The sequence below is a fragment of the Palaemon carinicauda genome, chromosome 15 (assembly GCF_036898095.1).
Source record: "Palaemon carinicauda isolate YSFRI2023 chromosome 15, ASM3689809v2, whole genome shotgun sequence".
In the NCBI taxonomy this organism is placed as follows: domain Eukaryota; kingdom Metazoa; phylum Arthropoda; class Malacostraca; order Decapoda; family Palaemonidae; genus Palaemon; species Palaemon carinicauda.
The window spans coordinates 37585264-37604784 of record NC_090739.1 but is presented as its reverse complement, the minus strand read 5'-3'; the positions used below and the strand labels follow the sequence as shown (position 1 = coordinate 37604784).

Below are 19521 nucleotides of genomic sequence, written 5' to 3'. Positions count from 1 at the left end.
ATACTTTGCACCTCTATATGATCCTGATTTAATTTGAAATACAGTAGTTATACATCCTTCTTTACATCAACTTTCCATATTGTTGGAATATGATGTAATAGCTTGAATATTTTTTTTATCCTTTGAACTGATATTTCTTGGCTACAGCAAATATATATATATATATATATATATATATATTATAATCCATATACTTTTCCTAGAAAAATAGAAATATCATTATTTTGATTAAGTTACAATAATGAAATTTTCAGGGAACACAGAATAAGGGCTTGCAGTCACTGACCATTCAAAAGAAAAAGAAGAAAAAAGGCTACGCAATAAATCAGAGCACTGCGACAAATCAAAGTGGACCATTCTTTCAGTCAGAGGTCCTTGGACGTATAACAAGAGCAGCTTTAACTTTAACGGAAACTCTCTTCATTTATGCATCTCATTCCATGACACACAAGGTGAAACAGGTAAGCATAAAGATATTTGGATTTTGCTTCCTTTCGTGCATGATGTATTATATAGTGTACTGTGTTAATGCGTAATAAGCCTTATGATTAGATTTACTGTGTTATATATTTTAAACTATTCATTTTACTGAAAGAAATATATGATGATGGACTTTTGAGAATATTTTAATTTTGGTGATAAAGTTTTGGTAGCCATAATGTCTTAAATTTTTTTCCTCAGATACTGCAAAAAAATATTATGAGTTTAACAGAAATTGTATCCGGTGGGGGAAGCTTACCTATAGCTTATTCTAGTGATAAAACACGAGCACAATTATATCGAACTCTCGCAAGTATAGCAACGCATCCAGATCCAAGATGTCCTCCTCCTTATACTGTGATGTTACATTTACTACTGCTTGGACAGCAAGACCCACAGATGTTGGTAAGTTGTTGATTTAAAGATTTTGTACATTGAGCCATTTTAGTTTAGCTTGATATGGCAGAATTTACTAACCCTTGGTAGCTTACTAGATCTCTTTATTTATTAGCTTCATTATGGTAGTTTTTACCAAGCTACCTTTGGAAACATGATGCACTTTGCTGATGAATCTCTAGAATTGAATGATAACTGTAGTTTTTAAGTTAAGGTTAAATATTGTAATGGAGTTTTTGTTAGCTGTAGGATATAAATTCCAGTTGTAGGCTATACTATACGGGTCCATGTTACTAGATTTTGTTTTGAAACCGAAGACTAGATCCCTGAAGTATCTAGTAAGTTGATGGGATACTGAGTATTTACTGTAGGAGCTTATAAGACTTCAGGCTCACAATTTTTACAGCTACCCCGTAATTATATGCTACATTATTCCTTTACATTTTAGCTGGAGGTCTGTGGCCTCCTACAAGTCCCTCTACACTTTAAATAGAATGTGTTTGTATAAGGGTACAAACTTTTATTTCACTAGAAGTTTCCTTCATTGTTCCCAGTGATTACACATCTATGTCACAAATTTAGATTAACAAAAAATATGAGTTTTTTAGATTGGAAATTAGGTTGTGAAAAATTAAGTTTTATCTAATAGCCATTTTCTAATTAGGTATTCAATATAGTGGAAGAACTCTTTTTATTTGTCTGTATAATTAGATTATGTTAAGAGCATTTAGATACTCTTAAATGAAACAGAATCATATTTAATAAGATTGATTTTATGAATTCATATAAATTGTTCTCTTAATTGTTACTTTGTATGAGCCATGATTATTTGTTATCAGACCTTTTCTTCATTCTCCCCTCTCTTGGGGAAAGCAGCATCCTGGGTTCTCTGCACAGCTGACCCCAACCCTTTTACTGATTATTGGTCTTAATTGCTTAAGAAATTCTTTGAATATAATGAATTACATGTGCGGTTAATCTTTGTGGATTTCTATCTTTAATATAGGTTATATATTAATTTTGTTCAGCTTCTCTGTTAATTGTGAATGTAAAGGTAATTGCTTTGGTTTTTAAAATAAAGATTCTTACATGTGAAATATCTCTTCTCTTCATTGTATTCTATGATATCTTTCCATAAAAAGCCAATGGATTCTTGTCTGAAGAATCACTATATATTCAATACCTTTCAAAGCTCACAATTTCAGTTAAGAATAAATAAGAAGTTAATAGCAGGTACAGCATTAAGCATTTACTTGGGAATGTTAAGTTTTCAATTTAGGTTTCAAAAGAATCTCTCTCTCTCTCTCTCTCTCTCTCTCTCTCTCTCTCTCTCTCTCTCTCTCTCTCTCTCTTATTTACCATATCTATTAATATTATATAATAGCTAAATAGCTTGGAAAATAAGAATTTTGTGGTTATTACATCCTTACTTTTCAGGAATGAACAGGACCTCTTGTCAGATGTATGGGTGTGAATTCTTGGTATTTCTCTTTTTGTTAATCTATGCATTACAGTATACTGTATAAAGTTATACCCTGCCCTAAATTGTTAATTTGTTCCAAGAGATGAATTTTGGATTTTTGCTGTATAGAGGAACTTATACATTCCTTATGCTGTACACTCAATGAACACGAAAAAGTTCTAACAACCTGCTATCATTTTATAAAACTGAATATTTACATTAATAAGCTTCCATGTGAAGTACAGTACTTAATTGGTATTTTATGATATAGAGACTAATATAAGGTGGGGTAAAACTGTATAACTTGGATTTTATTTTTGTATTTAATGTTTAAGGATGGGCGACATAAAGTTGGAATTGACGCGTGTTCAATTGACGTATACGGGTATTACAGTATTGTACTGTATTACTTTGTTTTTCAAAATTTGTATTGTTTTGTATAGCATCCTTAATTCTTTTCCATTTATCAGGTTGTTACAACATGTCAGACGTTAATGGGGAATATTAGTTTCATCGTTGCTAATCCTAAGATATCATTGATGGATATGGCTCTTCAGAACTCCCATAAGAATTCCATTAGAGAAGGTAATACCGAATGTTTTTTTTTTATGAATTTTTGGGGCAAACTTTAAGAGAAAGCACTTATAATTTGCCCACTTTTTAAAGTTCAGTACTGAAATTGTTTTTAAACTTATGGTAACTGAATTAGATTTATAGATATTATTTGAATTTCAAATTCTTAGTAGATAAATATTGTGTTGGAATCAAATTTATCAATTTGTTTAGGACAAAGCCAATGAGACTGTACAGTATAGCACTTTGCCTTCCTCATCAAGTTCACTGATCGTTGAAGCTTACGGGTAGCCTATATGCCCCTAGCTCTGTCCCCAGGAAGTATGCTTGAAGTATACCAGGGAAGTGGTAGAACTTAGATTTACAGTAGCAGTTTTTTCAGGGTTGGTGGATTACTGAGTTCCCCGGTGATTGCTGAGCACCAGCATTTGTTTGAAGCTCTCTTTGCAGACCACAGCTGAAGAGTTTGACCTAAGGCTTGGCTTTTCTTAGAGGAAGCTTGTAGCTAAAGGTCCTTTGCCCTGGTGTCTCCCAGTGCTAGTAATTCCAGTGGTGATTCCTGCAGTGTATACAAAGCCTAAGAAAGCTGCTAAGCCAAACGAGGCTCCCGCCCTCGTGAATGTGTCAGTGCTGAAGCAATGAAAGGGTGTATAAAAGGTCTGATGTCAGGGAAACTTTTAAGTGTTGCCCTAGTGCCTGTTCCCTGTTCATTTTGTCCCTGCACTATTCACCCTTGTGCCTGTGACCCAGGGTGTGGTCGCTCCTGTTATCCTTGTGCAAGTAACCCCAACCCTTTTATCTGTTACCAGTTCCACTGATAGTATGTACTGTTTGCCCTGTGACAGTGACCCACTGTGTTTTGGTTTGTCACAGCAACCTATGCTTCCCTTCTGGAATGTATCGTTGTTGGTGGCTGGTCAGACTTCTACTTCTATGCTTGTAGAGCCTGAGGTGAAGTTGGTAAGAGGAAGAAATGAGATTGCGTCTGCTCTTCCTCATCTTTTTGTTTCTTTTACCAAGAAGTCCAGGAAGACCAGTGGTAAGAAGTCCCATAAAACTTTCTTTTAGCAAAAAGTAGTAGTACAGGAAGGCCAGTAATTAGTAGTCCCATAGGACTTGATAGCACCACAACTTCTTTCGAGGGAGGTGGATGGTTCCAGGTTGGTTCCAGGCCCCAGAAACTACAGCCCAGGTGGTTGGCTTGTCCACTTTGGTAGCCTGGCTGACTGGAGATGTGTGGCCCTGTGCAAGGCTGTGCACTCTTTCTGCTAGTCTTCACCTTTTCTGCTTAGACTGTGAAGCACTGCTTCCTTCTCGTTTAGGAATACATTTACTCTCCCGAATTGAAAGACAGCACCTTTTGAGGCTCCATTTATGAAATTTTTCGAGTAAAATATTCCTTTTTTAAGTGTAGATTTGGGATGTATTAGTGAGGTTGTAACTCAGTTTTTTTTTTTCTAAATCTGTTGAAAAATTACCATGAAAAAATGAAACTAAATACTACTAAAAATTAGGCCATATTTTTATGAGATATACCAAGAAAACTATAAGGATTAATGCTTTGAATTTTGAGGGGCTTATTCACTGACCCAATTTGATAAAAACTGTAGTAGGATTTTTCATAAGTCAAAAAGTTTTGAAAAAATAAAAATTTATACTTCACTGTTTTCACAATTTTGAAAAAGTTGCATCAAGATTTTTCCAAAATATTAATGTAAAATATAATTCTGCTGTTACAGCAATTTCCCAAGACAAAATTAGAAAATCCCATAGGCTTTCATATGAATCAAACTGCACAACATTTGGATAGAAACAGTTTGAGATATACCAGTTTAAATGCTGATAAATTTAAAAAAAAGTTTCCGAGAAAATCAGCGTTAAAGTTTTTTGCATTTGAAATCATGCTGTTCATTTTACCTAGCGCATTAAACTTGGTATTTTTTGTGATGTAATTTACTATTGTACAGACAACTATGAGTCTATTTACCCTTTCTTTGCTTCAAGGTAGTTGTTGTGTATGGATATATACTGGCCTTTACCGGTTTTTGTAACCTCACCCCTGGGGCATCTCCGTAAGCGATGCTTTATTGAATTGGATTTTATTTTTACCAGGGATGAGCCACTTCCCAATTCTATGCAATGTTTACTAGCCAAGATCAAATTTGTTTAGAATCCTCCTGCTTTATGAGAATCAGCTTGAATTTATTGTTCACAATGTATAAAGAACCAAAAAAATTCTATACCAGTTGCCGCTAAAAATATTTGAAATAAGTGAGATTTAGTCAATCAGGCAACATTCTTCCTCCCCCTTTAAGGCAGCGAAGGTTGTAAGTAATAGTCTTATGAATCCTCATCTCTGCGATTTGGTGGAAAGGCATTGACCTTTTTGGCGTAGCAGGCAGCAAACCAGAAGGCTAACATGCTTTTGAAGAGGAGTGAAGCCCTGGTGTCCAGATTCTCAAAACGTTGGTTCAGTGGTGGTATTGGTATGAAATTAATTGATGTGTCACCCTTTAGACATCTCTTCTATTGCATAATTTTGTTGAGGCTTCAGTTTCCTCATTCTTTTATGGTTCTTTCAGAACTTGCCATCTCCATGTTCCTCCTGCATCTCACTCTGTCCCCTTCAGTATCCTGTAGTGTCTGGGCATCTGGGTCTTTAGCAAAACCTTCTCTTATTGGTGCATCTCCTTTGGGAATAAAATTGGGGCAGAGAGAAGTACGAGGAACTGATCCATCCATGGATGTAGAAGAGAATGATTCCTATGGTAATCGTTGGCTACCCAGATATGGTTGTGGATTTTTAGGTTGGCCAGGGCACCAGCCACCTGTTGAGATACTACCGCTAGGGAGATATGGGGTCTTTTGACTGGCCAGACAGTACTACATTGGATCCTTTTCTCTGGTTACGGCTCATTTTCCCTTTGCCTACACACACACACACATCCCGAATAGTCGGGCCTATTCTTTACATATTCTCCTCTGTCTTCATACACCTTACAACACTGAGATTACCAAACAATTCTTCTTCACCCAAGGGGTTACTGCACTGTAATTGTTCAGTGGCCGCTTTCCTCTAGTTAAGGGTAAGCAACTCTTCTAGGAGATGGGCACTCCAAAATCAAACAATCATTATCTAGTTCTGGTTAGTGCCATAGCCTCTGTACCATGGTCTTCCACTGTCTTGGGTTAGAGTTTTCTTGCTCGAGGGTACTCTCAGGCACATTATCCTATCTTATTTCTCTTGTTTTTTTAAAGTTTTTATAGTTTATATAGGAGATAACTATTTTAGTATTGTTACTCTTCTTAAAATATTTTATTTTTCCTTGTTTCCTTTCCTCACTGGACTATATTCCCTGTTGGAGCCTCTGGACTTAGCCTCCTGCTTTTCCAACTAGAGTTGTAGCTTAGCAAGTAATAATAATAATTTGATCTTGTTCCAATGTGTTGATGTGTAAAGGTAAAGATATTCCATTAATTGAAGTAGATTTGGAGGATATCAGCACCTTACCACTCTCTCTCTGGTGCATAATAGAGCCTGCCATATAGGTATTAACTCCCCAGTACATACCGAATAATTTGTTGCTGATGCTGCCTCAGGTAGTGGTTGATTTCTAAGCAGGGAAAGTTTGTTATTGGGTGGGGGGGAGTTACTTCTTGACTTTTGACTACCTTAACAAGTCTGTGGTTTGGATGACTTCCTTGATGAGTCTGGGGTTTGGATGTCTTTACCAAGAGAAAAAGTACCTTTCTTATTATTAATTAACCCAAGATGGGTGTTCACTTTTTAAGGAAGCTACTGTGGATTAGGGATTCCAGCCTTCCCAGAGACTGCATTGTATTTATGGGATATTACCTCCAAGAACTGTGAAGTCTTTGAAGAGTTTTATGGGTTCCATGAAATTTTTATTCCTAAGAAACTGGATGTATGGATGGTATATGCCAATTAGGGGAGGGTTTATCCCCATATTCAAACATTACTGTAAGTGCAGAATATATGGCTAGGCAGAACATCAAGACAATACTGTTAGCCTTGTCCTATATTGAAGCTGAAGTTGTTCTTGCTTAGTCTTATTGTGTTCAGTCCTGGCAAAGCTAATGTGTAAGCCATTCTTTGAGGCTTTTCAAATTTTTACCAGACTTAGTTTTGACAGTAGATGTCAGGACTTGACTCCAGAAAAAAAGTTGAAATAGATAAGATACTGTACAGTAAACCAAGTACCCTACTATAAGAACTTACAAATTTAGAACTTGGAAAGATAAGAACTTGTGTGTGCAATAAATATAATACAAACCTGAATACAGATTAACTTTTTAGAAGAACTTTGTGAAGTAGAAATAACTGTAAGAGTTTTTATATCTTATGTACACTAGCTCACTAGTGTTAGCAATATCAACTGACTAAAAGCAATGGAAAGTAGGATGTTGAGTATTATGAGATGGACGCCTATGTTAATTATGGTGGACTTAAACTTTTTAACTTCGAACCCACTCTTTGAAGGCACCTTGCTCATGCATCAATAGAGGACTACTGTGTCTGTGTATATACTGTAAGCACATGTTAGTGACAGAATTTGAAAGGGTATGTGAGAGAAGGAAGTTGAGAATTAATGTGGGTAAGAGTAAGGTTATGAGATGTACGAGAAGGGAAGGTGGTGCTAGGTTGAATGTCATGTTGAATGGAGAGTTACTTGTGGAGGCGGATCAGTTCAAGTACTTTGGGTCTGTTGTTGCAGCAAATGGTGGAGTGGAAGCAGATGTACGTCAGAGAATGCATGAAGGATGCAAAGTGTTGGGGGCAGTGAAGGGAGTGGTAAAGAATAGAGGTTTGGGCATGAATGTAAAGAGAGTTCTGTATGAGAAAGTGATTGTACCAACTATGATGTATGGATCGGAGTTGTGGGGAATGAAAGTGACGGAGAGACAGAAATTAAATTTGTTTGAGATGGTGTGTAATGAATATGGCTGGTGTATCTCGAGTAGATAGGGTTAGGAACGAAGTAGTGAGGATGAGAACGGGTGTAAGAAATGAGTTAGCAGCTAGAGTGGATATGAATGTGTTGAGTTGGTTTGGCTATGTTGAGAGAATGGAAAATGGCTGTCTGCTAAAGAAGGTGATGAATGCAAGACTTGATGGGAAAAGTACAAGAGGAAGGCCAAGGTTTGGGTGGATGGATGGAGTGAAGAAAGCTCTGAGTGATAGGAGGATAGATGTGAGAGAGGCAAGAGAGCATGCTAGAAGTAGGAATGAAGGGTGAGCGATTGTGACGCAGTTCCGATAGGCCCTGCTGCTTCCTCCGGTCTCTCTCTCTCTCTCTCTCTCTCTCTCTCTCTCTCTCTCTCGTGCAGGCGTACTATTACTGGTGAGGCGAGTGTGATAAAGCAAATATGAATGTAGAATAGGGCATAGGTGTATTTTCCGAGTATTGAGAAAGTCTTATTGTAGTAAGAATCACTAATGTAAAAAAAGATCTCTTCCTAAGTTTCTGTATTTTGTAGTGGACGAGGAAGTAGCAGATAAGGGAGGGATTTACTTGAAGATACTTTTTAAGAATTTTTTTTTTTTTTACTGAATATTTTGTTGTAATTTTCATGAAAGAAAGCATTATTGATAACTGTATTTACTGTAATTAAAAGTTTTCTCAATAGAGTATACAATCATCTTTTCATGCATTGATTTTGGGAGAAACTAATTTGTTTAATGTTCTTACAATAGGTAGTGTGCTTGTTTTGATGATTTATACATTATTTTTAAAGGATTTACATTTGTACCATCAGAGTGGAAATAAACTTTGGCACATTTGTTGAATATTGTTGAATTAATTGTTTATATTAGGTATCATGACAGTATTTTATTTTGTGAGAATTGAACTTTTAAAATTTATATATTTAGGTGATGATGATGATTTAGAAGAATATCCACCAGTCAGAGTCCCTGATCAGTCCCTGCATGAAAAACAAGAAACTGAGGATGAGGGGCTTATCTCAGATGAAGACTCGGCTAATGAAGTTGATGAAGACGACATGAATGTTGAGGAAAGTGGAAGAGATCCCGAAGCCAATGAAGATGGAGAAGTAGTTAAGGGTACTGAAGATAGCAATGTAAGTGAAGAATTGTCCTCTAATGGTGATGAGGATGTTGCATGTGAAGACATCGAAGAAGAACAACTTGAAGTTGAGGAAGACAGGACATCTGAAGTTATTGAAACAGAAGTCATATGTGATAAGATGCCTTCTGAGACTTTAAAAGCAGATGAAAATGAAGTCATAGAAATCATCGTGAAAAAAGACAAAGATTTTAAGGTAAGCTTTTTATTGGCTAAGTTTTTATACTTAAAGAACATTACAGAGGATTTGCTGCCTTGCATAAACAAACCTTTGTCCTTTAAAATAATGAATGTTGTATGAGGATTTACAACAGCAGTTAAAATCGTCAATAAGGCACAGTAGTAAATGACCGGTGGTGAGTGCCTACTTTCTTGTCAAAAACTTCACTTTTGTCCAAGGCCGCAACGAGTACGGTCATACTGTTGCGTCCTATCCAAATGTATTTAATCTTTTTATCACACATAGTTTGAATGGTTGATACTGGCTTAACGTTTGAAATAAAAGGAAGGACGACTATGAGTGAAGGATTGACACTATCTGTTTATGGCTAAGCTGGTGATAGATAAACTTACTCTACACCTTAAGGCATGTTTGTTCGCAACTATCCCCTTATGCCAATTGTATATTGTAGCCTCCTGTTAAGGCGTGGTATTCTTTGAGGAGCGGGGAGGCTAAGTTTTCTCTGGCGACATTCATCACAACACCCATGACAGTGCCAGAGAGACTGTTTAGCACATTGAGCTTCTCATTGAGTTTGCTGTTTTCTAAAGCTTTTGGTTATATGCTTCAGGAGCAAGGATAATGTGGATCTATGTTGGGGATTTTACCAGGTTTGGTGGAGTGTGAGGTGATTGCCTCACTTCAATGTATTCTGGAAGATCTTCCTTGTAGACTGCTGATAATAATTGACCTAATGGAGGCATGGCATACTTAGCTCTTCCAGGTAGGTCCCCGATGTCATTTTGAGGGACCTGGTAGCTAGTGCTACTTTAACCTATTGTCTCCAGTGCCAGTGATATCAGTAGTGGTCTCGGTGCCAGCAGTGTCAGCGACACCAGCGATGATCCCCAGAGCTGCTCTCCCCAAGCTAAGAATGCAGTTAGAAAGGTTTCTGCCCCTGTGGAAGTGCTAAACCCTGAAGGACTTGAGTAGGCTCCAGGGCCAGTAAACCTGTGCATGTTATCGTGGTAATTAATTAAAGTAGCATTCACCGCTATGACTGTCACCCTGGTGGAATGGCTCCCACATTTTTAGTATTGATATTTTTATAATTACTAGATAAGCTACAACCCTACTTTGAACATTAGGATGCCACAAGCCTTGGTGTTCCAACTGGGTAAATAGCCCACTGAGGAAAGGAAACGAGGAAATAAATATATTTTATTTGAGAAGTTATGAATAAAGAATACAAAATATTTTAAATTCAGTAACAACTTAAAATAGATCTGTCATATATACACTATGTAGAGAGTTTTAAGTCAATCTGTTCAAAATAAAAACATATGTTGCAAGTTTGAACTTCTGAAGTTTCACTGATTGAATTGCGAGATTTAGAAGGTCAATCCACAATCTAGCCACAACTTGAATAAAACTTCTATAATCCTGTGTAGTATTGAGCCTTATGATGGAGAAGGCAAGGCTATTAGAATTACATGCAGTATGATGTACATGATGATAGTCTGGGAAGATCTGAATGCAAAGGATGGTCAAAATTATGAAAAATTTAATGGAACATGTATAAGGAACTAACTGAATGATGGTACTAGAGATTAATGTCCAGATCAGGAATAGGAAAATTAATAGACCTAGTTTTTGTTCAACAAATCAAGTTGAGTCTGCAGCTAATACTTTTTGTTTCTCTAGTTGATTGGTGTCAGAGATTTTTCTCCCGGTGATAACCAGCCTGGTCTTTCTTCCCTCCCACCGTTATCCCTACATTAAGGGGCCGGTTGCCTGATGCGCACACTCCAATGCCTTTTATCAAAGACATCCTCTTCCACCAAACCTTTTCTCTCCATATCATCCTTCACCTTATCTCACCATCTAATTCTCTGCCTCCCTTTTGATCTTCTCCCCCTAACAGGTTCCTCCCAAGCCCTCCTCACTCCCATCCCACCATGCAAACTGAAAACGTGCCCATATCATCTCAGTCGTGACACTCGTATCCTCTCTGTAATTTTTACTATGCTTGCCATTCTTCTTATTTCATCAATTTCCTATCTTTCAGGCAGTGATATTCCCATAATCTACCTCAGCATTCTCGACTGTGTTCTCTCCAGCTTTGCTTCCTCTTTTCATCTTAAGTCCATGTTTCCAATCTATACATTAACATAGGTCTTATTTTTGTTCTAAAAAATTAGCTTTACAGTATTGGCATTTTCTCATCTCTTACCTCTCCTGTTACCTCCCGCCACTTCCATCATGCTGTTTTTACCCCATTCTGAACTTCAGCCTCACATCCTCCTTGCTAACCTATAGTAGATCCCGAGTATCTAAATTGGTCTACCTGTACTATAGCAGCCTCTACTTTCATGTGTGACTATCCTTTCCTTACTGCTCACCATAGCCTCAGCTTTATCCACATTTACCTTCAAACCAACACTTTCCAAAGTCTCTTGCCTCTCAACAACCGTTCTCTGTAATTCTTACTCATTTTCAGCACTAATCCCCAAATCATCTGCATATAGCAACTGCCACAGCTCTTCATTTCTGATCTCTTCACTTAACACATCTAAGACTAGCACAAATAGAAACAGGCTTAATGCTGACCCCTGGTGTAATCCAAAACTAACTTAAAAGGTTTCCATTTCTCCAATAGCTGATATTACTTTTGTCCTTGTTCTTTGTATATCATCTCTACCAATCTAACCAACTTCTCTGGGATTTTCCTCTTCCTCAAGCACCAAAACATCACTTCTCTTGGTATTCTCTTATAAGGCTTCTCTAAATCTACAAAACCACTGAAGACCTGGTTTTCCTGTAGTCTTTTTCTGTAACTGCCTTACTATAAAGATGGCATCCACAGTACCTCTCCTCCTCATGAATGCATACTGCTGTTTCCCAATTTTTACAATCTCTCATGTAGTACCCTCTCATAAAACTTCCAAACCATGCTCTATTAGTTTAATTCCCCTGTAGTCACCACATTCCATGCTGTCACCTTTCTGCTTAAATGTAGATACCCTTAGACTCTCCTCCCAGTCTTTAGGCATTATTTCCTCTTTCCATATTGCTCTCATTAAATCCAGCATCCATTCTCTCTGTAGCTAGTTCAATTTGATTTTGATGGACCTGGGGATTTGCCATTCTTCATTTTACTTAATGCCCGTTATGTATTCTGTATCTCCATCACTGTCCCCTCAGCTTTATTGCTGAGTGAATGGATGACAGATAAAGTAGTAGAATGGAAGGAGATATCTTCTAGGTTAATGTGGGTAAGGGTTAGGTTGGGTAGGGAATGTTGGGCTTTTGTTAGTGTGTAAGGGCCAGGTTGTGAGAAAAGTGAAGAAGAGCGGAATGAGTTCTGGAATGAATTAACTAGGTGTGTAGAAGGACTGGGCAGAAAGAATTATATAGTTGTCATGGGTGACAAATGCTAGTGTGGGCACTGGAGAGGTAGAAGGTGTCATTGGGAAGTATGGCGTACCAGGTAAAAATGAGAGTGGTGAGAGACTGGTTGATGTGTGTGCTGAGCAAGAGATGGTTATAAGTTCTAGGTTTTTCAAAAAGAAAGATAAAAACAAGTGTGCATGGGTAAGACTTGCAAATGGAAGAGTGGTAGAAGGGGCTTTAATGGATCATGTGTTAATAACTAAAAGAATGTTTGGAAGATTGAAAGACTTGCACGTGTTTATGGGGTATGGCTAACGGTATGTCTGATCATTTTTTGGTGGAAGGAAAATTAGTTGTAGCAAAAGAGTGGGGGGATGTAAAAGGGAGTTAGTAAGGGTTGAAGAGTTGATAAAACCTGAGGTAAAAAGTGAATATCAAGAAAGGTTGAAAATGGCATATGATAGAGTGAAAGTGAGAGAAACTGTTAATTTAGAGGAGGAGTGGAAGTTAGTTAAAGAAAAATTTTGTTGGGATTGCAAGTGATGTGTGTGGCAAGAAGATTGTTGGATGCAGCATGAGGAAGGGTAGTAAATGGTGGAATGAAGGAGTGAAGGTAAAAGTGGAAGAGAAAAAAAAGAGGGCATTTGAAGAATGCATGCAAAGTAATATTGTTGAGAAGTATGAAAGATATAGAGAGAAAAATGTGGAAGTAAAGCGCAAGGTAACTGAGGCAAAGAGGGCGGCTTACTTGAGGTGGGGTCAAGGATTGAGCGATCATATGAAGAAAATAAGAAGTTTTGGAAAGAAGTGAAGAGAGTAAGGAAGGCTGTTTCGAGAATTGAAGAGACAATAATGATGGAAATGGAAGGTTGTTAAAAGGAGAGGAGGCAGGTGGGCAGAATATTTTGAAAGTTTACTGAATGTTAAGGATAATAGGGAGGCAGTTGTTGAGGTGCTGGTGATGGGAGATGAGAATGAGAGGGAGATTACAAGCTAGGAAGTGAGGAGAGCACTAGATGAAACGAGAGTAGGAAAAGCACTGGGTATGGATGGTGTGAAAACTGAGATGTTAAAGGAAGGGGGTTGTGACTGTACTTGAATGGTTGGTGAGATTGTTTAATGTGTGTTTTATGTTGTGCATGTATTGTACCACTATATAAGGGTCAGGGAGATGTGCATGAGTGTTGTAATTCAAGGGGTATTAGTTTGTTGAGTGTGGTTGGAAAAGTGTATGGTAAAGTACTGATTAATAGGATTAAGGATAAAACAGAGAATGCAATCTTAGAAGTACAGGGTGGTTTTAGAAGAGGTAGGGGATGTATGTATCAGATTTTTACAGTTAGGCAGATATGCGAGATATATTTAGCAAAAGGTAAGGAGGGGTATGTTGTGTTTATAGATCTGGAGAAAGCTTATAATAGAGTTGATAGGGAAGCGATGTGGAATGTGATGAGGTTTGATGGAATTGATGGAAGTTTGTTGCAAGTAGTGAAAAGTTTCTACAAAGGTAGTAAAGCATGTGTTAGGATAGGAAATGAAGTGAACGATTGGTTTTCAGTGAGAGTGGGGCCGAGACAGGGATGTGTGATGTCGCCATGGTTGTTTAACTACTATGTTGATGGAGTGGTAAGAGAGGTGAATGCTAGAGTGCATGGACGAGGATTGAAACTGATATACGAGAATGATCATGAATGGGAGGTAAATCAGTTGTTTGTGGATGATACTGTACTGGTTGCAGACTTGGAAGAGAAGTTTGACCGATTAGTGACAGAATTTGGAAGGGTATGTGAGAGAAGGAAGTTGAGAGTTAATGTGGGTAAGAGTAAGGTTATGAGATGTACAAGAAGGGAATGTGGTGTGAGATTGAATGTCATGTTGAATAGAGACTTACTTGAGGAAGTAGATCAGTTTAAGTACTTGGTAGAGTGGAAGCAGATGTACATCAGAGAGTGAATGAAGGATGCAAAGTGGTGGGGGCAGTGAAGGGAGTGGTAAAGAATAGAGGTTTAGGCATGAATGTAAAGAGAGTTGTGTATGAGAAAGTGATTGTACCAACTGTGATGTATGGATTGGAGTTGTGGGGAAGGAAAAGGAATATGTTTGAGATGAAGTGTCTTAGGAGTATCGCTGGTGTATCTCGAGTAGATAGGGTTAGGAACGAAGTAGTGAGGGTGAGAAGGGGTGTAAGAAATGATTTAGCAGCTAGAGTGGATATGAATGTGTTGAGGTGGTTTGGTCATATTGAGAGAATGGAAAATGACTGTCTGCCAAAGAAGGTGATGAATGCAATAGTTGATGGGAGAAGTACAAGAGGAAGGCCAAGGTTTGGGTGGATAGATGGAGTGAAGAAAGCTCTGGGTGATAGGAGGATAAATGTGAGAGGCAAGAGAGCATGCTAGAATTAGGAATGAATGGCAAGCGATTGTGACGCAGTTCTGGTAGGCCCTGCTGCTCCTTCCGGTCGCTTTGGATGACCGCAGAGGTAGCAGCAGTAGGGGATTCAGTGTTATGAAGCTTCATTTGTGGTGGATAACAGGGGAGGGTGAGGCTGTGTCACCCTAGCAGTACCAGCCGAACTCGGTTGACTCCCGCGTCAGGCTGGGAGCAGCGTAGAGAGGAAAGATTCCCTTTTTTTCTTTTGTTTGATGTCGGCTACCCCCAAAAATGGGGGAAGTGCCTTGGTATATATAGAAAGATCACTGGCCCCTTCATCCTTTGTGTTTCTCCCAGATCCTCTCAATCATTTTTCAGTATTCAATAGTTGCTCAAAATATTCTCCATTTCCTCTTAATGTCGTCATCCCTAAACAATATATTTCCATCCCTATCCCTGATGAGTACCAGTTGCCCCAATTCCTGTCTTAGCCTTTTTGTCAAGTTTAAAATCTTATTATCCTTTTCTCCTTCCTTTGTTCATAGCCTTTCATTTAATTGCTTTACCACTCTTCCAATAGCTATACCAACTTTCCTCCTAGAATCTTTTTACCCTTGTCTGTACCATTCCTCTGCTCCCTGTTCCAGTCCTACTTTCCAATCCCCAAATACCATTTATTTTCTTTTAATTGATTCTTACACTTCTCTGTCCCACCACCACTTTTCTCCTTTCAACACCATATCTTCTGGTTCTTCCCACTAATTCCTCCATTTCCCCTTCACATATTTCTTATATACAACCCAGATATTTTCCACTGTTACCTTATCCAATCTCTTAAGTTCAACCTTTTCTGTCGTCTCTCACAATCCTTATAAATATCTTACGCTTTTCTCCTTTAAGGTCCCAAACCTTAATTCTAGATATCCTCATTCTTTTCTTGAGTTTTTTACCTCCCAATTTAAAATCCTTCACTACCAGTCTGTTGTTTAACATATGCTTCCCCCAAAATCACTCTCCATTTCATCACTTTTTTGTTTCCTTCTCTAACCAATATGTAATCTGGTTGGCTTTCCACTCCTCCACTTTCATAGGTTAACAGATCCTTATTCAGCTTCTGAAACTTGATGTTCATACATGGCCATTCAAAACACTTGAGCCATCTCTAATATATAATTTCTGGGCTTGAACCTGTGCCGGCCAGTGAATAAGCTCCTATTAGCACTTATTCTTAGGTAATTTACTGCTAAATATACCAGAGAAAAAATGTAAAGGAGTGCTAGGTTGACTAGCTCGCTCACCTATTGGTGTCGGTATGGAATTGGGCGTATAATCCAGAGGTCCCGCACCATTTAGATTCATCCACGACAAAGACCCCCAATAGAGGAGAGCCGTTCAACCTCACTCGGCACCACCAACTCTGCATCCGCTCAGAACCCAACTCCTTTTTAGCACGCCTGTGTGGTAACCCGCTAGTTTGTGCTCTCGTGTTTTTGCCTTATTTTCCTTGTGATTATGGCTTCTACATCGGTTTCCCAGGAGACACCGTCTAAGTTAAGTACCAAGCTATGTTTTGCTGTGTTTTGAGCAATCTAGATCGTTTAATATAAGTTTTAAGAGTTTATTCTCTTCGATCATCTCGGTCTTGCTCGATTCCGCTTACGGTTGGTACTCCTGTTTCGAGAGCTTTTAGTTTCACTCGCGGTGTTACTAAGTGTATTATTTTTATTATTAGTTTAATTTTTATATGTTTTATAGTGGATATTCATTATTTAGCGTTTAGAGCCCTTGTGGCTCATATTTAGGGCCGATATCAGATTACGTATCGTAGGTGGCTTGCCGGCCTTCGGCCATCAGGTTGTTGTCCTTCGGGATTTATTCATTATTTCGCATGCCTTGCCCTAATTTTTTATGTGTATATTTATATATTTTTCAACGCTATTACTTTTATAATGAATATTTGTGCTTATTACTCCGTATGATCTGTTTTGGTAGTGTTTGGGGATCGTCAGTTGGTAGCCCTGCTGCTCCGTGTCACGTGATCCTCCCCCAAGCTCCCCCTCTCGCTAGGTTGGTGGCTAGGCTTCTCTCCCCCCTCCCCTAGGGGACCGTTGCCTTCCCTTCCTACAGAGGGGGTAGTTCAGTGTTTATGGACTATGTCCTCTCTCCAGGTGTCCCGGTGGTTTTGTCTCTGTCTAGACTGGTTGGCCACCGGTCAACAGAGTAGGAATCCCGGTGCACCCTATTTTATAAATGTTCACCTATCACACTTTTATTTATGTTATACGAAAACCTCCGGGTTCTGTTGGTGGTTCTTATCTACGGTTCCGCCCCCCTTATTTTATAACATTTACTATGATTATATATGACAGATCACTACCCCGGAGTTCCTATATGTATTAGTTTATGGATGTAATTTTATATATCCCGGTCCGGAGCTTAACCTCGCTCCGGGAAGTCAGACACCATGTGTGTTAATTCTTTGTTGCATCCTTCTTTATGATCCCGGCTCGTCCGGAATGAATAGTTATACTCTAGTCTTAAGTTAGACTTATGTTTAGGCCCGGGTCCTCCGGACCCGCCCCTACTTAAGAGTATTATAGTTAAGCTCTAGTCTTAAGTTAGACTTATGTTTAGGCCCGGGTCCTCCGGACCCGCCCCTACTTAAGAGAATTACAGTTTCTCATATACTATTCTTATTACAGATGGTTCATTGCCAGACGACGGCCTGTGCGGCAGTTCTTCACCAGCCTTGTGGCCATACGGTGTGTAGGTCTCACGCCCTCTGCGGAGTACAACTGGAAGATATCGTAGTCTGGCATCCTGATAATTGTATGGTCTGTTTTGACCTCATTACCACCCTTGGATCTGATTCGGTGAGTCCCGTTGGCTATGTTGACTTTTCTAATTATTCTTACTTTTATTTGGTATACATACACTATTTAGTAAGATTTCTATGGTCTTTAAAGGACCTCCTGGACTCTTCCTTTCTTTAATTCCCACTATTATTTCAGGCATCCCCGGAGCAGAAGACTGCGGCTCGGGCCACCCTGAAAGTGTGGGTTGGGTGATTTGCCCGAAATGTGAAATCAAAGCAGCCTTACGTCCTCTCTGAAGACTACTGTGCAATGATTTATCCTAATGCTAAGTCTTCAGCCGCTGTGGCTAGAGCTGTTGCGGCACCCATCATTACCGACATTGATGCCACTATTTCTGGATTCATCGATCAGGATCAAGATCAAGATACGTCTGATGCCCCAGGAGATCTGGAAGACAATGTTGCCTCCTTGAACTCGGATGTGGAACCCATGTTGTTAGATGATCCGGATGCAGGTAGGGTGGTAAGTGAGGCAGGTGTTACCGGCGCTGAGATTCCTATCCCCAGCCCCGCTCTTTCTTCTTCATCTGATCTCTCTTCTTTTCATGGTTTTTCTGGGGACCGCGATTCGTCTCACCGATCACACCCGGTTCCCCCCAAAGATAAATCTAAATCTAGAACTTTGCCAAAAGCTCGTAAGCCCCACAAGGCTTCCCATGGTTCTAAAACGAAAGCAAACCCATCATCTAAGGCTTCCGGCTCCTCCTCTAAGTCTCACGACCCGGGAGTACAATCCGCCACTTCTGCTCCTAACCCGGGCCTTTCCGAATCAGCCATGCTTCGCATTGTGTCAGAGATGCAATCTAAGTTTGTGTCAGAAATGCAGGCCAAGATGGACACGATGTTTTCTAACATTGGTCAGAGACTTGGGGCATTAGAGCAAGGTGCTCCGGAGCAAGTTCAAAGCTCTCTCATCCCGGATGCCTCTAAGCTTCCTCCGTTTACCAAGAATAACCCTTGGCACATGGCTCTTCATTCCCCGTTCTCAGACGGGATGTTAACGTTGGAAGGTCTTGGTACTCGTCCACTAGAGGACTGAATTCTTTCCTCCTGGTCTCGCATTTCCGTTTCATGGTTATGCCAGGCTTACCGAGGAAGCTCTGGTTCGGCTGGATAAGGTCCCTAAAGAGACCGTCATTTTCCCAAAGGAACAAGCCCAATCTGTTTGGGCTAGGTTTCTAAATGACATAGGTTGCACCAATACCATGTTGACGCCTCATAAGAGTTCATTTACAATGTTCCTAATGGACAAGAATACCGTGACTCCATGCGTCACTAAGATTGCAGAGCTTGCCTTTCAATACGCTCTGGAGGAGAAGCCCTTGCCTCCCATCCGAGAGGTAGATCCGATCTCCCTCCTTCTTCCTTCAGATAATGAGTGTTGAGACAATGTCCATACCACCTTTACTTCCGGCAAGCTGACAGCGGACTGTGCGTCAGTAATTTTTAGTGAACGGCTTCCCCGTCTCCCGGAATCCCTTATTAAACAGGAGTATGATTCCCGCCTACGTGTTGGTCGAACCTTGAACTTGGCCACTTCTACGGAGTCGATAGCCTTAACTTATGATACTGAGAGTATCTTTAAGTCTCTCAATAAGGCTACTTTGCAGTCTTTGTACTTTGACCTATATGACTTTGCTCTTGCTAAACGTAGGTGCCGCAAACACGTCCTGGCTGAGGCGACTATTAGGCACGAACCGAA

At 39.4% G+C, this 19521-nt stretch overlaps 1 protein-coding gene across 1 annotated transcript in view; it reads left to right on the top strand.

Annotated features, from left to right (window-relative positions):
* The window catches only part of LOC137654559 (proline-, glutamic acid- and leucine-rich protein 1-like), a 120721-nt gene that overhangs the window by 72442 nt on the left and 28758 nt on the right, over positions 1-19521 (top strand). Inside the window, exons 10-13 of the mRNA XM_068388289.1 lie at positions 255-461; positions 682-885; positions 2809-2923; positions 8805-9214. Of these exons, the coding sequence (XP_068244390.1) occupies positions 255-461; positions 682-885; positions 2809-2923; positions 8805-9214 (936 nt within the window). The remainder of the gene's footprint in view (positions 1-254; positions 462-681; positions 886-2808; positions 2924-8804; positions 9215-19521) is intronic.